This window comes from Colius striatus, chromosome Z (assembly GCF_028858725.1).
Source record: "Colius striatus isolate bColStr4 chromosome Z, bColStr4.1.hap1, whole genome shotgun sequence".
Lineage (NCBI taxonomy): Eukaryota > Metazoa > Chordata > Aves > Coliiformes > Coliidae > Colius > Colius striatus.
The window spans coordinates 60,459,128-60,481,127 of NC_084790.1; the positions used below are offsets into that span (position 1 = coordinate 60,459,128).

A 22,000-nucleotide genomic window follows, 5' to 3' on the forward strand; every position below is an offset into this window, starting at 1 on the left:
CTTATCTCAGCTCACAAGCTGTTTGTTATATTTCTCTCTCTCTCCTGTCCAGTTTGGGATGGTGAGTGATTTTATGACTTGGTGGACACTGAGTTAAACCACCACAACAACACTTACCTAGCAACACACACTGGGCAGCCTGGAGTATACAAGTGCCTAACTAAAACCACCCACTTGCAGAACACAAAACTTTTCCTTTCAGATCTGAGTACAGAAAGCATGAGGAACAGCCTCAAAACATTCAATGAAGGTGAGTCTTGTCTTATTGTAAATTTCTACAAACGGACATCATATCACCCCTGATGCACAGGAGTCATAGGTCTACACCAGCACAGATACTTACACAGAAACTGCATGAGCTGTCACAGTTACTCCAGATGAACACCATCTCCTTATTAAGACACATTAGAACTTCTATGGGGGAATGAACCACTATCAAAAAGCTGTTGATTGGCAGTTAGAGGTTAATGGTTGGACTTGATAACCTTAAAGGTCTTTTCCAACTGTAACAATTCTATGATTCAAATTTTCCTGAATGGAGGCTATCAACACAGCTGGAATTACCTTGCCTCAAACAAATGTGCATCAATGCATGAAGCTGCCTGATGCAGTTTACTGAGCTGGTAACCTAAGAATACCTTCATACAGCAGCCTCAGAACAGACTGGTGAGCTTCTCCACAGATAGCTATATGCTATCAGTTATAAGCTATCTGTTAGAAACCTGGGAAGAAAGAACCATTCCTACAGCCCTGCAGACAAATTAAACCCATTTTTTACCAGCAGCAGACAGACTTCTTTGTGTGGTCTTGTGCTGATATATCCCATGTCATTTTACAGTGAAGAAAAAGTTAGTTCAGCACTGAAATTGCTAAGAGTAACAAACAAAAAATCCAGTTGTCCTGAACAACTTCTATTCCTATTTAAACAACAAAACCTCACAAAGGAATAGAAAACCTTTCAGAATTCTTTTATTTTCTTGAAAGTAAACCTATAGTTTAAGGTAATTCAATGACTTAATTATGAAAAGTACAAGATACAAGATAATCCTTCCCTGGAGCAGCATTATACCTAAGGCTGGCTCTGGGTAGAAGCTAACACAGAGCAATTGTAAGGAAGAGGGAGGATCGAGAAAGAAATGCCTGTGATTTCATCTTCACTATGTGGCCTAAGAATTCACGTTATAGAACAGTCATCATGCAAGCATCCTGAGTGACTGAAAATATATTTCTGGCAAAAAGTTCAGGCAAAACCTGAATATATTTATTAAAAAAATTCTACCCTATCAGTGATTCTTTCACTCATCTCTCTCATCAATAGATCCACTATCTTCAAGAAGTTATCATTCTACAGAAGCAAAGCTGCTTGTACTTGCAAATTAATTTTACAGAAAACAGACAAAAAGGGCACCTGTGTTGCTCAGAACAATCACTACTACTCCAGAAGTGACATATTCCTTGCATCCTCTAATTCTGAAACACAATACTAAATCATTAAAAGTAAAATACAGTCATAATAATGTTATAAATGTTGTTACTAGGGCTAGGACAAAGGTTGGACTCAATGATCTTAAATAACTCTTCCAGTTGAAACAATTTTATGATTCTATGGTTCTATACTTTTGTCTATAGTGATAACCGCTCTCTAAGGGGCATCTATACGGCTTTTCCTTTTATGAAAAAAAAAACCCCAAAACTTCTAAGGGTTGTCTGTGTACTTCTGGATTAACCATCAAATTCCAAGTCTCCTTCCAAAAAGGTAGGAGTATTACACAGTTCAGACATCCCTCTTTATATATTTCTAGCTACAGGAAAAAGGGCTGTACTAAAGTGCTGTCTTAACATGGACTGGAAATATTTTCATTACCTTTTCCTAAAATAATCAAAATGGACTTATTCATAATGTCATATTCAAACCAGTGATGCCAGAGCAAGAACTGTGTTTCCAGAGGCAAAAATCAATTAAACTGTTAGTTAGCTGTAATTCAGCATCTTCAAAATTAATTGATTTCTGTTGTTTCAATAAGCAGATCAGGTGTGGTTTCCAATTTTTACTTGAAGTATAAAAACATGCAACCCAAAAAAGCAATAGAATCAACGCTACTGACAACACAGAATACATCAGTGGAGTCATACCTTGTTTACAAATTGTTCTAGTAGGACTCAACATTCAAAATGTACTTCAAATCTGAAGAATATTTTTAATGACTATAACTTCCCAGGCAAAATCATCCCTATTCCTGTACCCACAGGCAGACACAGTGCCACTTCTTTTCCTTCAGGCTCTTCCATGTTTAGAGGCTGAAACTAACCAGAAAAGGTAACTGACAAATCTAGGAATGAATGACCACAAAAGGATAAATGCTTACTGGTGTTTACTTGCTGAAAGCTTCAATCCTCTGTATGTACTCATGCATAATTGTGTGCTGTCTAGACAATGAGCTCTGTAGGAGACTAAATATATATAGTTCTGTCACTACCAGCATCTTGACAATTTTCTTGGAAATAAATGGATTAACTACAAGTCATTAGTTGTATACAGGGTGCCTTTGGGGATTCCAAGCAATAGGTTGGTTTATGGAATACACTGCTAATTCAAATGAGCCCTATCTGTTAGATGTTAGCTTCACATCATTAGATACTACACTGAGTGTAGCAGTAGCCAGTACAAAAAATTCTCAGGGGCATCACTTCCAAGCAAACTTTTCAAATGGAAATGTCACTTACAATTTATATGCAAAGCAATGGAACCTAAACAATTGCACTGCATGGTTTGACTGAATTTGCCCTGTGTACTCTTGAAAACACTTTGTTTCCTCTGTAAGGTCAACTGAAAGTATGCAAATGGTAGTGAAACTAAACCTTTTCAGAAGTGGGGGAAGCTCAGTGTAAAAAATACACTGCTAAAGCTGGATAACTTGGACAAAACACTTTGCAAATTGGAGGCAGTCTTTGTAAGATTAAATCAACACTTCCTATTTACCTTCTTGACAGCAGAAATACCATCTCTGAGGCCAAATGAAATCCTGCCCTTGTAAGGGTTGAAAAATTAATTCTCAGATTGTAAGAGAAATCAGCAAGCTGGTGTCCTCTACTAACAATTATTCACTGCACATCTATGCTTCAATTTTGGTGATATAAAATAAAATTGGTGGCTGAGGGAGCTGGGGATGCTTAGCTTGGAGAAGAGGAGGTTGAGATAAATATGATCCTCTCTGCAACTACCTGAAAGGGAGTTGTAGTGAAGCAGGGCTCTATCTCTTCCCTCCGGTAATGAATGATGAGACACAAGGAAACAGTCTCAAAACTGATGAGAAGGAATGGAGAAGATACAGTCAGGCTCTTCAGTGGTATGTGGTAGGCGGGCAAGAGGTAACAGCACAAGCTGATGCACAAGAGGTTCAGGCTGGAGATAAATGGTGGCTTTTTCCCCATGAAGACAGTCCAGTGGTGAAGCTGGGGGCCAGGGAGGGTGAACCATCTTCAGCTAGAGGAGGTTTCACACCCACAAAAGAGGGATGAAATCCTGATCAGCCCAATTTGACACCATGGCTGAGCCTTTGATGTTCTCTGCCAGTATGAATGTTTCTGTCATTGTGTGGAACAGCAGAACAGTTTCCACTAGCAGACAAAGAGTAAATGTAAACATTTGGCCCTCTCCTCCCTCCACATATGCAAAATTGCTTCAGGCTTTTTCATGTAAGCTAATTCTATCAACACATAGAAGAAGAAGTCTTGCTAAATTTTCTGGTTCAGACTGTGTAACATTATACACATTCAAGAAGTTTATTTACTCCTACAGTTTCTTACTTGTTTAACCTTATAACTACTGAATTTATTCTCCTTAATATATAATCATTTGTCTTGAAGTAAGAGATGTTATTTACTTATTAGTACCATCACAGTAGCCCTCCTGTATTTCATCTCTGGAGAGTCACACTAGCAATGCTTCATGTACAAGGTTTAAGTTCTGCTTTTGCAGAAATAAATATTAATTGCTTGGTTGTGAAGACAGGTATCTAATAATGTATTTAAGACAGCCACATGCTCATTTCCTCACCCCTTCCACTTCAAGACAACAAGCACTGAGCTATTACATGAAGTTAATCAGAAAGACACTTTGTTTCACTGTCAGGTCAATCTTTAGTATACTAATCATGCACTAGTGCGAAATCTTTAGTGTCATGGCTTTTTGACATGGGTGCAGAACTCACCCCTCCTGCCTTAAGCAGCTTTCTTCTGAATTCCTCTGTCGGGTTGTTGAACGTGAGCTTTTCACAGCGGAGGTGATTTACAGGTGGGTGGCCTTCAAGATGCAGGAACAAGTCATAATCAAATCGAACTTTCTTAGGTTCTTCCTGAGGGTTGAAAACAACCAGACAGAAACATCTAGCACCAAAACTAAGTTAATACAAGGACTACATAAAGACTGTCAATTAAAATGAAAAATATATCATTTTTAACCACTCTGTTCTCAAACACATGATGGTATTTACCAAGTGTCAGCTGAGCTACAGTAAATCAGAAAAGCTCCTAGCAGCCCACATTAACACATGGTAAAATGTATGAACTTCAAGCTGTCTTGACATGGCTCAATTGCAAGTGTTATGTCATGTTTGGCACAGGCTATAGACATATGCAAGTATCACCATTCAGTTGACACAAGTAATTCAGTCACCAACACAATCACACTTCCAAGTCATACATAGTACTGAAGACACAGCATTAAATTTTGAATGCAGACTCCTCCACCAAAGCCAAACACTATTGTTTTCTTCAGAACCCGTAGAAAGGGATAGGAAGGAAACTGCTGCAGCCAACTATATTTCATTTTCTACGTTTCATTTAGACATAAGAGGGATCTGCTCATTTATTAATGAAACTTCATTGCCTTGAACAAGTGTGGCCAGCTAGATTTCAAGTGTTCATCACAGCTTCTAAGCTACTAAAATTCCCTGATGATTCAGTGAAAAATTGAAACTGAATGTTCCCTGTACCAATATGGAGAGAGAAAAGGCACATTTACCTTTGAAGAAATCATCAATGCTCTACTGATCTGAAAAAGGACACTAGTGGCATTGAGTACACTTTCACCAGAGGAAAGATAAAGTACGTTTCCTGTTAGACAGCTTCTAGATACATTTATATAGTCTCTTCTAAGTTAAGTGCTCTTTTAAGGCAGTAATAAGTACCTTTTCCTCCAAAGGTCCTGATGTGCAACAGAAGCCATAAAACTAATGTCAGTCTTAAGGACGAACAAAAGTAAAAGGTCAAATTCAGGAAAAGTTTCAGTAAAAAGAGAGCCATGAGGGAAGAAAAGGGAGAGATAAAGCAAAATCTTACCACATCTTCAAAACTGCATGTAATCAAAATGGGTACTCTGTTCAGTGACAGATGCTTAAAAAATTCACATTAAAAATGTTTACTTCAGATTCAGAACAGAAAGCATAGAAATCTGAGTTACTCTAGAAGTTAAATCAGAGGTTCCAGACAGAGCCAAGGGACATCCTTATCCCTCATCATCCCACCACTAGATCTGGGACAGAGATAAGAGGAGATCTGAAATAAAAGGCCCACAGAAGACAGTAGCTCCTGAAAGTGAACTATTTCCTTGACAAATCACTTTCAAAGGCAACTATGGATGATGATATTTCTTACTGTTAGAAAGAATTAACACATGCTTTCTTGCAGAAAATAAAAGAAGTGATTTACACCCTGGTCTGCTTCGAACATTGTGGTGTTGGTACCAACTGTTTGCCTGTAGCAACAGCTTTGCCATAAAAGTGAAGTCGTAAGAATTTATGAACAGTAGTCTTCAAGATGACGATTGTGGAAAGCTACATTAACATAATGAGTGAGCAGACTTTTACTATATAAAGGACTCCCAGGACTACCATTATTTCAAAACAACATGACAGTGAATTAATGAGTTTTGTCCTAAATACACTCCACTTTTCAGGGTAGGAATCTTTTGACCTAAACATTTTTTTCAAGGACTTCAACTCAATAGCAAACAACTATAGTCTGCTGCTGCTATATTAGGAGGTAGGTTTCTTTGTTATTTCCTTAATTCTTTGAAGTTTGGAATATTTTTGTCAAGAGTAAAGTACCTATTTGATTTTCTAGTCATTACTGCTAAGTCCTGGGAATATGCATTCTTTAATTCTCTACAGTTCAAGTGATTCCTGTATCTCTGCCTTCTCTATTCATTACAGTACTTTCTGAACCAGAAATTGAGAAGTTGTCTACCTTGAATAAGGGATGATGGTCTGCCTCCTCCTTCTTCTGTCTATCTCCTCTTCTTCTGTCTATCTCCTCTTTTTCAGTACTGGAGATGAAATGGCTTAAAGGAGGAAGAGTAGCTGAGCCAGGAAAGAACAGTAATTTGCCTCAGGAATCCCAGCTCAATTTTTATTATGCTTTTTATTGTACTAATCCCAGGAAAGGGAATGCTGCTGCAGCTGTGTGAAGAGTTAACTGACTCACAGTCCAACCACTGCTTGTCCTATTCCATGACATCAAAATCGGGCTGAGAGATGTTAGCAAACTTCCTGATTCCACATGCTGCTGGAGGGTGAGGTGAGTTGTCATCCCTACTGCTTTCTTGATCTCAGTCTAAGCCACAACTCCTGCTGGACAAGTCCTGAGACTTGCAAGTCTCCACAGTCAGAGTCAGGTAAATGTCCGAGTGGAAAACAAAAAAAGAAGTGTCAGGCAAGAAGCTTTCTGTAGAGATTTCTGTAGAGGTTTTCATTAGATTTCACGAATGAATCAAAACTGCGTCCCTAATGGAGACAGAGCTAAAAACCATATCAAAAAAGCCAGTCAACTCACTGAAGCAGTTCTATTTCCTTTTCCAACAGCAAGTAAGGTGGACTAAGTGGACTTAAGCCCTGGTCTTCACAGATTGATACAGGGAATGTTTCAGAATTGTCTCTGTTCAAAATCTACAACTTAGGAAGCAACTGAGCAGAACTATCCATATCTCACATTGTGACTTTTTGGGAAAGATAAAATAATACTGGAATATCTACTTGAAGGTATACATAACTAATAAAGCTGTACCCTAACACAAATTTTAGGTGATCACATTTCCAGCAAAAGTCTACCCGTTTGTATTTACTTTTGGTTTTAGTCACGCATTTAACATATGAAAAATGTAACACTACCTCAGTGAAAATAATCATATTAAACTACATCTTGGTAACCTGAAATCAATACACAAGTACCTTAGAAGCACCTATGGAGTCTAATAGTAGCTCCACCAAGACACAACACATACAACAAGAACCTAAAATGTTACAGTTAATAAGGTTTTGCTATTGAATTCCAATTTTTTATATAAAAAACTTATTAGCAACACAGATCTTGTTAAGCATATTAAAGTATATCTCCTTATATGCTATTTAAGAGACAACAGTCTCTCAAAGAAGTGCAACATTTATTTAGAGTCAAAAAATGAGATACTACAATAATACAAGTTTTTTATAATGGCACTGGGTTTGTTTTTCACAGTGCCCCCAGTAATGCTGAGTTCAGTAGAATCTATCTCCACATGTCATAAAGAATGTTTTTTCACATCAAGGGTACAGGATTAAAAAAAGTCTACTCTGAAAAATCAACTGAACAAAGTAAAAAGACAGCAATACTAAAACAGAATAATGAGAACAACTCCATTATTAAATAATCATACTCTAGATCAGTTTCCTTTCTTAAACTTTGTGATTCCTGAACATCCTTAAGCATTATTTAAAGTTTGTCCACTTCTGAGTCAGACTGGTAATTCCTATTGAATACTTTATTAAATTTCTTTATTTTATCAGGTAAGCCAAACTTCAGAGTTAGGTACTAAATACAATTAAGCATTTCTGAACATCACAGTGACTCTGAATTGAGGAAAGCACTGACGAAGATAGATTTAAACCTCTAACAGATAACATATATTTTTTTAAACCATGATTTTTTTGAAGTTCGGTTGGGTTTTTTCCTAAATATGTGATTCTGTACCTTGTTTTTGAAGTAAACCTCAATTGGTAAAATGAAACCAGCATATCCAGATTCTTCAACTTTGTAGGGTGGATCCTTGCACACTGAAACAGAAAAGAAAATCCTGTATTGAACACAAAATACTGTTTTAAATGCAGAAAAAAACCCATGAGGAAATAATCTGCAATACAAGTTCTATGGCTGTGCCATTACAAAACTGCAAACACACAGCAGGATATAGCCGTGAACAATGCAGTGTGAAATTTGCAAGCAAATCATTCCCATCTGTGCATAACCTACAGTTTACTGGTAGCAATTTTTTTTCCTGTTTTCAGTCCTTTCACCAGGGACTTGAACACCAGGTGGACCCACTGAGTACCCTCAACAGCTACATCGGAACTGCAGCTAAGGTTTTTTCTGGGAACGGAAAATATGCAGGATTCAACCCTGTGCGTGAAACACGTAGAGGGCAGAAGAACTACCATTCATGTATTCATAACCTAATACTAATGAAATCCTAATTCTAAAATATGTAATTTTGAAAAAGTAAATTGAATTAGAACTAATGCTAATAAAACTGAAATCTGCATTATGAGAGGGGAGGGAGGAAGACACAACACAACATTCCAGTATACAGTGGAGAACCCCAGAAAGGTTAACTCTTGCATTAACAATATCCAGATTTACCTCATAGGATATCTGTTTAACATGACAGTATTACTAGCTCCAACACACAATCTTGTCCTTGAAATTTCCAAGTTAATGTAAGGGCTTTTCCTTATATAAAATCTCTATACATACTAGGCTCCTTAAATCATAAAATCATAGAATCATTACAGTTAAAAAAAACTTTGAAGATTGAGTCCAACCACTAATCTCATACTGCCAGGCCCATCACTAAACTAAACCATGTCCCTCAGCACCTCATCTACGTACCTTTCAAATATCTCCAGGGATAGTGACTCCACCACCTCCCTACACAGCCTGTTCGAAAGCTTAATAACACTATAGGTGAAAAAGTCCTTCCTAATGTCCAATCTAAAACTCTCCTGGTGCAACTTCAGCCCATTTCCTCCTGTCCTATCATTCATTACTGGAAAGATCAACCTCTGCCTCCATACAATTCCCTTTCAGGTAGTTGTAGACAACCTTCGTATTTCCTCTCAGCCTCCTCTTCTCTGTGTTAAACAATGTCAGCTTCCTCAGACACTCCTCATAAGACTTGCTCTCCAGAACCTTCACCAGCTTTGTTGCCTGCCTCTGGACACACTCCAGTACCTCGATGTCTTTCTTCTAGTGAGGGGCCCAGAACTGGACACAGTATTCAAGGTGTGGCCTCACCAGTGCCAAGTATAATGGGGAAAAAAATCAATTCCTTGATGCTGGCCACACAATTTCTAATACAAGTCAGCATGCCATTGGACTGCTTGGCTACCTGGGCACACTGCTGGCTCATGTTCAGCTAGCTGTCAATTAACACCCCCAGGTCCTTTTCTGCCTGACACCTTTCCAGCCACTCTGCCCTAAACTTCTAAAACTGCATGCCTTGCAGTTGGCCTTATGCAGTTGGCCTTGGCCCATTGATCCAGGTCCCTCTGAAGAGCCTTCCAGCCCTCAAACTGATCTACACACCCACTCAGCTTGGTGTCATCAGTAAACTTACTGAGGGTGCACTCAATACCCTCACTGAGGTCATTGTTAAACAAAACAGGCCCCAGCACCGAGTCCTGGGGAACACTACTGGTGACTACCCACTAACTGGATTTAATTCAGTTCCCCACCACTCTCTGGGCTTGGCCATCTAGCCAGTTTTCCACCCATCTCAGAATAAGTCCATCCAAGCCATGTGCAGCCAGTTTCTCCAGGAGGATGCTGTGGGAGACTGTGTTGAAGGCCTTACTAACAAGGTAGCACTAGCCTGTGAACTCCAGCCAGTAACAGGAAGCAGTTTGTTACAAAACTTGGAAGAGAAGACATCTCTTTTTTGTCCTTTTTGGCTGTGTGATAACCTTCTTACAGAATTCATGCTCACTTGATATACAAGTACAAAGTTAGGCTGAGCTTGAGATGCTTTTGAATGCTGCATGGATATGTATGACAACATACACCAGACGCACTACCATGTCAGTGACATCTTAGGACAATGACAATTTCTCTACTGCAGATCACTCACTCATAGAGTTGACTTCTTCAGAAGCATTTGCTCAAGCTCTGTCAATTTTGTTAACAAAAAGAAAAAATAAAATCAGACTCTCCAATCATCATTTGATAATATGTACGCACTTTCCAGAATTGCCTGGTAGCTGTTTACTGCTCTGTATCAGCTGCAATAAACTACACCAAAAAAGTGTCTTCCAATCAACTGTGCTGGGCTTGAATGGCAAAGTTTTACTTTTTATCAACGCATCATGGATGGGCATGCACCACCCTCTGTCATCCCTAAAAGTTAGCAAGGTCCATCAGACACATCCAGGAGCATGACCACTGCTACAGTCTCAACTGTATAATCAGTATATAAGCTCTGAAAATGCACAAGTCTGGTTAATTCTCAAGTAAATAAACACAGCAGAACTTTCTCCCACTACCCTGCCATTCTCCTTCCACTCTGCTAGCACCAAACTCACACAGGAACCTGAAGGATGAGGCAAAATACAAGTTGTTTCTTATCTACTGCAGCTGGCATCGCTACTCAGTTCACTTCACAATCAATGGAAAGGGAAACAGAGCAAGAATAATATGTTTTCCAGACTCTTCTGCAATACTGTCCTTTTGCAGCTACAGAATTTAGTTTGTTTTTCTTGGCAGGAAAAGAGAGTTCATAAAGTGACATTTGAAAGACTTCAAAGAAAAGTGCTATGATGATACACCAAATTGGAGAAGTGGTTTCAGAGATCCAAATCTACTTATATAAAAAACAAGCAAAGATTAAACAGCAAGTATTTATCCAGATGGAAATACAGAAACTTTAGAAACTGCAATAATACATTAAATGCTACAAAGCCTATAGGCTGCATTATGTGAAACATAACAAACAATCTTTAAAAAAAAAAAAAATCACAACTTCCTCCTGAGCACTTAATTGGACACTGCTACATGTACTGGAAGAAACAGCACCTCTGTGCACTCTGAACCAGCAACTCACTGGCATAAGCTCTTTTTGTTTAGCTCAACTGTCACAAGTAGTAATCAGAGCTGTAATGACAGGTGTGGTTGAGCCAAGCCAACTGGCAAGATTTGTTGAGTGAAGAAGAGCCAAGTAGCAAAAGTTAGGTAAACCACAGAAAAGTTAGAGGTAAAAAAATGTAATCAGAAAGGGGGAAAAATCCTGTAGAGGAGACAGACAGGAAAAACAAAAGTAAATTGCAAATAAAAGATGAACAGAACAAAGCTAATAACAGAAAATTAGGATTTGATGATTAGGAGAGGAGGGACCAGATTACTAACAGGTTTCTTTAAGCTTGCTAAGAAAAATCCAGCTACGCTAGACCAAGTAGATAAGCAAACTACTCCCCCTTCTACAGACTTATAAACAATTTCTTCCTCATCCAGAGGGAGTGAGGCATTTCCCCAATGACTGCTCTTCTCCTTTGAAGTGACACCTATAAATGCCTTTCAAGTACACAATAAATAAAGCCTTTTGCACAATGTTATCACTAAGAATTGTGGTCAGAATTTGGTCGGGATCTTTTTTTCTTCCTATGGAATTTCTTGCATGATCACAATGCACTTCCTCCCTACTATATATTTTGATTAGTGGTCTGACTTCAAGATAGTCTCCACAACAATTAAGACAACAAGATTCCTTCAGAAACAGTTAAAAAATTAGTGTCTGCACCAAGAATGCAGTTCAAGAGGACACTATCATTGAGATGCACTGAGAAGCAGAAAGTAGCATGCAGAATCATGAACCAGTTATAAGCGTCTCTTCTCATGACAACTATCAGGCCAGAAGAAGAGAAAGTAAAACTACGCAGACCTCTTTATTGGCCACAGAATAAGCTGACGGTTTTGATGTTTGGAGTTTTTTTTTGGGAGGGTGGGGGTGGGTTGCCCGTGTTAAGGTGAGATAAGGAGTTCACTATACTATTTTTGTGAATCTTTGTCAGAATACAGGGTTATTTCTCATTCCATAAATGAAAGCTTTAATCCTGAGTATCTGCAAATGCATTTGCTAAACACAGATATAACAGCCCTCTAAAACAACTGGAACTTGGAAATTAAAATTTAAGTTTATGCAACATAATTATACAGATGAAGTCCATTCCTTCTGTTCATGTTCCAATGGACTTTGGGTGACCATTGCTGTAAAACTAGCAACACTGGTACGCTTGAAGCAACAGAAGTGAAGTCAGATAAAATGGCTCTAACTACACCAAATACTCTTTCAGTACTGCATGGGAGTTTGAACTTACGTGAAACTAGAAGACTACACAAACTGCTAAGTGATAGAGGGAAGAAGGGAAAGTGTAGAAGCTAGAGTAAAAAGGCTCAGGTCTTAGGATAAGAAGTAGTCTTCATAGATAGAAAACCATTTTTCCATAATGTCGGGGAAGCACACACATGTGCACATGTGTGCAACTGCACAGGTACTGGCTTCAAGTACTGTTCACACTTCAGGTGCTCAACTACAGTAAACCGTCACTTAACTTCCCACAACAGAGGACTACTTAGGCAGTTGGCTCCGATCCTAGCTGTACTACAAACACTTCACAGCAACAGGAATACTCAGAAGTATATTGGCAATGCTGATGCAATCATTTTTCCCAGCCTTCCCATATATACTGCAAGTCCTCTAATTTGCAGCTGATCAAACTTACTGAAATGCTCCTCAAACTGTACATGCCTTCTAGAGACCAACTACAAGATACCAATATGCATCTTTAAATGAAAGCTCAGTAACAACATTATGATTACTAACACACAATTTCATTTCCAGGGTTATTACCAAGATTACCTCCATAAAAGTTCAGTATCTGTTTTGGTAGAATTGCCTATCCTATTCATTCCACATGTAAGAAAGTTGTGAGGGCTCAACTCTCAATGCACTCTACATTTTTTTCATAATATTAGTGTAATGAGTTACCCAAGACCACAGTAAGCCAAGAATTTACAAGTTGTAGATGACCTGTGCCCTATTTGTAAGGGGAGTATGCCTTCTCTACAGCTCACATAGATGGCTGAAATAATTTACCTCAAACTTTTTGTTCCTTCATTATAGAAGTGAAACACTTTTTCTTTTGTTGTGTTCACACATGCATTCCCTTGTGTTGCACCAGACATAAACTGACATCTAAGGAATTGATGCAAATCAAGCCATGACCATGCTTTTTAGTAACACTAACCACACTGAGGCCTTTGGAGGTAACAAACCCAAAACTCTAGTAAGAGCTACCTTTTTTTAAAGCTTCACCATGAAATTCATTTGCCACTTCAACACTGTTAAAAGCTTGCTTGTGAATTGATTTTTTCCTCTATTAACCGAGCAGTTAAAATGAGTTCTGAAAGGCAGAAGCAACTTGTAGGCAGACATCACAACAATGCAGAATGACAATAACAACTCACTTGGTCAGTCCTGTAAGATACACCAAGTTGGGGCTTGGAGGAAGTGAAGCCTTCTGCTAGAAAACTAGTTTAACTTCTTTCTACTGAAATTTTATAGGTTGTCTACAGTGTGTTCATATTGGTCACCCTTCAATCAGCTTCTCCCTCTATATATCACTGTCTTCATTAAAATAAGTCTTATGACCAAGGTGTCAGAGGAAGGCAGATTGTGGTACCAGTCCCTCCTGCGGTAAGGCATCAGCTTTAACTATTCAGCTGTGATTTCTATAAAGGATCTTTCATTCTGCTATTCATAGAATCATAGAATGGCAGGGGTTGGAAGGGACCTTTAGAGATCATCTAGTCCAACACCCCTGCAGAAGCAGCTCCACCTAGATCAGGTCACACAGGAACATGTCCAGGCAGGTCCTGAAGATCTTCAGAGAAGGAGACTCCACAACCTCCCTGGGTAGCCTGTGCCAGGGCTCCCTCACTCTCACAGTAAAATAGTTAGTTCTTATGTTTAAATGCAACTGTTTGTGTTCTAGTTTCATCCTATTACCCCTTGTCCTGTCACTAGATACAACAGAAAAAAGTTATGCCTCAACCTCCTGACATCCACCATTTATTTACTTGTAAATATTAATGAGATCCCCCCAGTCTCCTCTTCTCTAGACTAAACAGCCCCAGTTCTTGCAGCATTTCCTCATAAGGAAGATGCTCCAGTCCCCTGGCCATCTTGGTGGCCCTACACTAGACTCTCTCCAGAAGTTCCCTGTCCCTCTTGAGCTGAGGACCTCAGAACAGGACACAGGTCTCCAGATGAGGCCTCACCAGAGTACAGTAGAGGAGGAGAAGAACCTCTCTCAACCTGCTGCCCTCACTCTTCTTGATGCATCCCAGAATGCCATTGGCCCTCTTGGCAACGAGGGCAGATTGCTGGCTCATGGTTAGTTCATTATCAATCAGCACTCCCAGGTCTCTCTCTGCAGAGCTGCTCTTCAGCAGTTTGACCCCCAGCCTGTACTGGTGCATGGAGTTGTTCCTTCCCAGGTGCAGGACTCTGCACTTGCCTTTGTTGAACCTCACGAGGTTCCTCTCTGCCCAACTAGTTTTGGCCCTAGACAGCAACTAAGCACCATGTAGTTGCTTGCTCACTTTCCCCTTCCCAGTGGAATGAGGAGAACATAAGACTGAAGGGTTGAGGTAAGAAGACTGTAATAACTAAAATGAAATAAAGTGTAACAACAACAATAGTGCTATATAATAACTGTAATGAAAAGGAATTTAATAAAGGTACATAGAAATAAAACCCAAGCAAAGACGAGTGCTGCTCAATACAGTTGCTCATCACCCACTGACCAATGCCCAAGTGGTGACTCACCCCTCCTCAACTCCCCCAGTTTATATACTGGGCATGACACTCTACAGAATAGGGAATAGTCCTTTGGCTAGTTCAGGCCAGCTGTCCTGGTCATGCTTCCTCCAAGTTTCTTGTGCACCTGCTCACTGGAAAAGCATGGGAAACTGAGAAGTCCTTGACTCAGGATAAGCACTGCATGGCAACAACTGTAAACATCAGTGCTATCAACATTATCGCAGCCTTGTACCAGCTACTAGGAAGAAAAATAACTCTGTTCCAACTGAAATCAGGACATCTTGTGTCTGCTCCCACAGATTTCCTCCAGATGAAGGGATTTCTACACTACATATCACTGTTTAATTCTTGATTTTTTTTTTTTTCCAAGAGGAAGTGATTCTCAAAAAAGACAGCTGAAAAAATACATATGTATCTCAAGTATCAATAGATTGGAGTAAATGAAGCAAAACAAAAATTCTTGAATAGGAAGGATCCTTAACAGCTAAAATGCAGTTAAGGCTGTCTAGATAATAACAAAAATCAGCCAATTACTTTTGGTGGAAAAGATATTAGCTATAACATTAAAAACTCTAAGTGTCTACTTGTCCTGCCAATACCATTACTATTTTATAAAACAGTAAGAACTCACAGTAATTGTGCATTAATATCTCTTCATAGCTGAACAGAAAATACAGCCCTTGGGACTCCTTTTGACTGAAGAAAATATGTCCCACAAGACTTTAAGTCATTTTGATCTTAGTTATTAGTGATATACTCCTTCCTGCTCAATAAAAAGACTTTGCATATTGAACATTTTTTCTTAACTCCCAGAGAGACACTTGTGAAAGTCAAACAAATATATATCTGGTTCTCCGTTTTAAATTCATTATGCTATACAAAGATCAGACTGGGAACAAATATTTTTAGAGCTATAAAAACTACTCTGTATTCCAGTGACGCCCTACTTCTGTCAAACTTTTTCTGTTGCATTGCAAGTCAAGGCTAAGAATTTTTCCATCACACCTGTCAGTTATTTGTGGTAATCTCATTTCAATAGTGGTCAAGTAAATATGATTTCTTTTACTTCTAAGGCTTACCATTCTATGGAGCAAAATACCAAATTATTTCTTCGGTGAAGAACAGTGTCATGTGAAATCTGTATTCGCATCAGTCTTGAGAAGACAGATCTCCCTATCTGGGAATGCTCAAAACCAGAAAAAAAGCTTGCTTCTAATGCTCTTAGTCATTATGAATCTTTCCATTGTATTAACAGACAAGTGCTGAGAATAACACCGTCTGGTAGAACTCCTGTGAAATTTCAGTAGCAAAGAACAAAATCAGCTACTGTACCCCTCATTCATCATTAAAACTACTCATCATAAATGCAGTTGACTTCTTACATGACCATTAAAAAGAAATGCATAAGTATTTCCAGTAACAATAAGTGAGTAGATTTTGGAATGGCTCAGATATTCCTGGACTGCATCAGAACCCTCTAGCAAAAGAGAAGCAACAGAGAACTTACCTTCATAAAAGATGAAACAAAGTACTGAAAACAAAGAAAATGAGATAGGAGATTAGGGCACATCTCCATGAAAGAGGCACAATTCAGTTATTGTTTACAATGAATACAGAGCTGGTATTTGAAATAACATTAACTAATATCTAAGATGAAGACAAGAATTCAACCTAGTTGGCAGAACCTCATTATTTACTTGTTGCAATAGCATTTTGCACTTGAAATAATAACCATGATATAAGTTTCTTGCCCTTTGAAATGTGCAGACAGACTGCAGTATATATTAAATTAGGTCAGCAGGAAGTTTACTTTCTGACAAAAGTACTTCACTATTAACTGCAATGTTTCTGTCTTCATAGTTAATATACCCGAAAGCATAATCAATTTCTCTTCTATCATCTACTTGATAATCTTCCTGACACTCTTCAGAGCAGCTGCATGTAAAGTGATGAATACTAGTCTACATTTCATTTTTTTTTTGCAATTGGATAGTGAAACTAGGGGAAAGAAAAGAAAAACCTTTTCAAACACATTAACACCATTCATTAGCAAATCGAATGATGCAATAAAGTACGTTATCCTGATTTCAGCAAAACACTGACAATGTAAGAGCTTAAAATTGTAGAGGGATAATGCTAAGGCTAGAACACTGTTTGTTTATATGAATAGGTCTGCTCTTCCTGATTTCACTTAGCAGTACTTGTTTAACAGATCAATCCAAAGCTCTACAACCAAAAGTATCATTAAGTACAGAGATTTGAAGTCTGTATGCAACACATGCATAATGAATGTGATGTAAATGTATGCTCCAGGCATAAACAATAGCTGTGTTTGCATGCAGGTAATGCAGATGTCATCTATGCCAGCATGCAGGTAATGATCACAACAATGACACCCTTTGACTGTTAAACATTTTCAGGGAAGCGAAGAGCAGAACAAGGAGCCATGTGAGGCTAATGAGTGATTTATGAAGAAGAGGTATAGAAAACAAAAATTTTCTTCCAACAAAAATAAAACTGCAACATTCTTTCTGACTGACCACTAAAGTACACCTACAGATTTATTTCTTTGCCTAAGAGAGGTAGAACAGAATACAAACAACTTATTTCACTTGGAAGGGACCTACAACACTCATCTAAGCTAACTGTCTAACCACTTCAGGGTCAAGTATAAAGCATGGTATTAACGACACTGTACAAATGCCTCTTAAACACTGATAACCATGGAACATCAATCAACTTTCTAGAAAACCTGTTCCAGTGAGTGACCACCCCTCTGTAAAGCAACACTGTCTCATGTCCAGCGTTAACCTCCCCTGGTGCAGCTTTGAACCATTCCCATGCATCCAATTAATGGACTCTAGGGAGAAGAGATCAGCACCTCCCTCTCCACTACTCCTACTCAGGAAGCTGCAGAGAGCAATGAGGTCACTTCTCAGCCCCCTCTCTGTACACCAGAAAAATCTAAAGCCCTAACGTGTTATCCATGGAGAATATGCCTGTCAGCCTTGCCACCAACTTTGTTGCCTGCCTCTAGACATGTGCAGCTACCTTCACATCCTTCTTTAACTGGGGTCCAGAGCAGCACACAGCACTGGAGGCGAAGCCACCCTAACACGGCACAAATACCTCTGCTGACCAGCTGCTTCTGCCGTGTTTGACGCTCCCCAGGGTGCGAGTTTCCCTCCCAGCTGCCCAGGCACGCTGCAGACTCCTGAGGAGCTTCATGGCAGCCAGTATCCCCAGATCCCCTTCTGCAGGGCTGCTCTCCAGCCACTCCTCTCACAGTCTACACTTGTGTCCAGCATTCCTCTGTCCCAAGTGCACAATCTGGCATTGTCCTTGTTAAATTTCACACCACTTATGATTGCTCAGTGCTTCAATTTGTCTAGATCCCGCTGCAAGGCCTCTTTTTCCTTAAGAGAGTCAACAGCACCTCCTAGTTCACTATCATCAGCCATCTTATAGATTGTAGATTCAACTCATGCATCCAGATTGTTGGTCAATACATGGAATCCTATTCTGGCTCTAGAACTGAATCACAAGGAACACCACTGGTGACCAGTCATCAGACAGATGTAGTTCCATTCACTACGATCCTTTGAGTTCTGTCGTTCAGCCAGTTCTTCATTCAGTATACCATGAATGTGTTCATCTCACAGCTAGACAACTTGTCTTCTGGACAAGGTGCTGTGAGAAACAGTATCAAAAGCATCATTGAAATCCAGAGAAAATACTTCCTCCACTAGGCAGATGACCTTATTGTATAAGAATACCAAATTAATTAAACAGGACTTTCCCTTTGTGTACCCATGTTGAATGTGCCTGGTTGCAGTATTCTTTAAACACCTTCCAATAGTACACAGTATATTTTCTCCCTAATTTTTCCAGGAACTGAGGTTAGACAAACAGGTCTGTATTTTCCTGGATCTTCCCTCACACCCTTCTGGTTAATAAGAATAATGTTGGTTGGCTTCCAGTCAAGCAGGAACCTCATCACTCCCAACCCCTTTTAGAGGTTGACTGAGAGGGGCCCTGCATTCTGAGGAAGGCACATCCACTACTTTCACCAGTAGTCTGGGATGAAGCCCACCAGGGCCGATGGACTTGTGACTATTCAGCTGGCCCTTAAAATTTCAGTGTGTGCAGATGGAAAGTTAATGTTCTCTAACCTGTGGTCCTCTGAATCAGAATCAAGCAGACTGAGATATGCCAGTATTATTAAAGAGTGAGGCAAAAATCAAGCATTAAATGTCTCTGCCTTCTCTTCATCCTTATTTGTCAGCTAACTATCTTAATCAAGAATCAGTCCTATGTTTTCTGTAGACAAGCTCTTGCTATTGAAGTACTGTAAAAAGCCCTCTCTATCTGAAACAAAACAGGCCAGCTGCAATTCTAGTAAAACCTCAGCCTTTCCCATGATCTCCCTGCACGTGCAAGCCACTCTTCCTGTGAAGCATGAACTCTTCCAGAGATCACATTTTTTTTTCCTCTTGTCATGGTTCGACATGGAGCCACTTCTGGTAATGGGGAAGGGGCTGTAAAGATGGCTCCTGTAAGAAGTTGCTCAAAACCTTCCCCAGCTCTGAGCCAGACACACTTCTGGGGCTTAGTCAATCACTTCTTAAGAAGAAGCAGTCAGAATAGGAGGGTTTTTCTTGTTCCTTCTTCTTCTGCCCTTCCTTCTTTTCTAGTTGGTGACGGTGCAAGGAGTTGGAAGAGAGAGAGAAGCAACCATATGGACTCCAAGGTCAGTGAGGGAAGAGAGGAGGGGGTGTGCTGGAGCAGAGATACCCCTCACATCGTAAGGAGAGGACTGTTGAAGCAGAGACTTGGTTGAACTTTGTTGAAGACCCTGCATTAGGGGCAGTGACTCACTTTATTAAAGACTCTGTGCTAGGGGCAGTGACTATGCCCAGAAGAGGCTGTGTCCCATGTGAAAGATCCCATATTTACAGAAGCTGTAACTGTGTGGAATAACACTCGCCAAAGAAGCTCATTAAAATTATGCCCAGAAGAGGTCCTGTCCTGAGGGAGGGACCCTGTTATCTGCAGAAACTGCAACTGTGGGGAAGCACCCATGCCAGAGATATTCACTGTGTCCCATGTGAGGGACCCTGTATTGGCAGAAGCTGCAGCTTCTGGGAAGAACCCACACCAGAGAAGTTCGTTAGGGACTGTGTCCTGTGGGAGGGACCCCAGATTGGATCATGGGAAGAATGCCAGGAGTCGTCCTCATCCAAGAACAGAGAAGCAGCAGAGCCCATCTGTGAGACTGACCACATTCCCTGCCCACCCTCCCCAAGAGCTGTTGAGGTACGAGGAGGTAGAGATATCGGGCACAGTGAGCTGGACCCAGGAAGAAAGAAGGGATGGGGGAAAGAGATTTTAAAGTGCTGGTTGGATTTTTCTTATCATCCTGCTCTCTTTTTGGTTTTTGTTCAGTTCTGTTTCTTGTAGGTAGTTCAATAAACTTTCCTACTTTCCTCTCTAAGTCAAGTAGTGGAGTCTGTTTTGCCCAGAACCGTAATTGTCAGCAAGCCCTCCCTGCTCTTGTCTCAATCTACAAGATCCTTGGTTATCTTTTGCACCTCCCATTTTGCTGGGGTCTCTTCCATCCTAACAAGGGTGGAGGGTTACGGAGGGCACCAAGCCAGAGACTGTCGCGGTGCTTCATTGCTGGCTGGGCAAAATCACAATACCCCTTGGGCTCTACAAGGAGTTCCCTGATCAGCAAAGCTGGTCTTCTGCACTGCATGGTTAAGCAGAAGGGATTTTGCTTTCTCCTGTGCTTCTAAAAGGTGGTTCTGACCATCTGACTGACCATCTCTCATGGATCCCCAAGCCCTCAAAAGCAGATAACCAGTGGATGTCAAACTACTAAGAGAACTCCAGGGTAGCAAATGTGCTGTTCTTTTTCTTTTTACACTGGAAGTCCAAAAATCTCAACTGTTTCCCCATGACCATAGTGATCAAGACAGACATCTACCTGATGACATCTTCCACAAGTGCTTCTCTATTTACAAACAACAACTCCAGGAGGGCATCTTTCCTAGCTGGATCACTGAGTACCTGCAACAAGAAAATTACCTTCAGCATATTTCAGGATTTCCCAGTCTTGCTTGTCTAAGCAGTTTGGTATTCCCAGTTCATTTCTGAGAAACTAAAATGTCCCATGTGGACAAGGGCTACCAATTCAGTAATTTCTCCTAATTACCTATAGACCAACTCACTGGGACTTACATCCTGGCTGGCCAGTCAGTAGTAGCCAACCACTGCATCTCCTTTGTTTTCCACCTCCCTAATCATCACCCAAAGGCTTTCAACCACACCATCACTAACTCCATGGGCTATACCATCCAACCTCTCCCTTACATGTAGCGCAATTCCTCCACATTGCCTACCCTGCCTATCTCACCTGAAAACCCTCCACTCCAGTTCAGCAGTCATGAGAATCATTCCACCAAGTCTCACTAATACATATGATATTGTAACTCTAGCAGTTGACCAATGGTTCCAGTTCATCCTGTTTGCTTCTCATACCGCACATCTTGCTGTACAGACATTTTAAACGCAGAAAGAAATATACACACTAAAGGGTACAAGATATTAATACCTCTAAACTAGACACATATATTTCTTCTCAAACTCTGCAGCTCAGCTACATACTGTGTAGCTGACAAACTCTTTTACATAGGACAGAAAGGGTTAAGGGGAAGAAACACAGTTCATCTAGTCCTGAGCAATTAATTTTTTTCTAGGCCAATTCCAGCATGCAGTAAACACTTAGTTTTTAAAAATCCTCACCTTAAAAAACGCTACATTCATTACCTTGTATTTGCACTACTAGTCCAGTTGTAATCCATAAAACAGTAACATGTCTATGCTGTCCAAACATATGATTGATCATGGCTATTTGTCAGTATTCCCAAAACAAATTAGTGAACTTTAGTTGTCACTCCACCTTCCAGTTGATTAAACAGCAATTCAGAACTTGTGCAACAAACAAAAAAAACCACATCAACACCATGCACAGTTTCAGAAAATTACTTCAGAGAACCTACTGCAATTTATCACTTGACATGTGCAATCTGCACT

General features: G+C 39.9%; 1 protein-coding gene across 4 annotated transcripts in view; it reads right to left on the reverse strand.

The window, feature by feature from the left end:
* Positions 1–22,000, reverse strand: part of MLLT3 (MLLT3 super elongation complex subunit) — a 139,870-nt gene that overhangs the window by 66,207 nt on the left and 51,663 nt on the right. For 3 of the 4 annotated variants that reach the window (XM_062017872.1, XM_062017873.1, XM_062017874.1), the window contains exons 3-4: positions 8,005–8,087; positions 4,212–4,355 (exon numbers count right to left, since the gene is read on the reverse strand). In XM_062017872.1, the coding sequence (XP_061873856.1) occupies positions 4,212–4,355; positions 8,005–8,087 (227 nt within the window). The remainder of the gene's footprint in view (positions 1–4,211; positions 4,356–8,004; positions 8,088–22,000) is intronic. The other variant, XM_062017875.1, reaches the window with a different exon arrangement.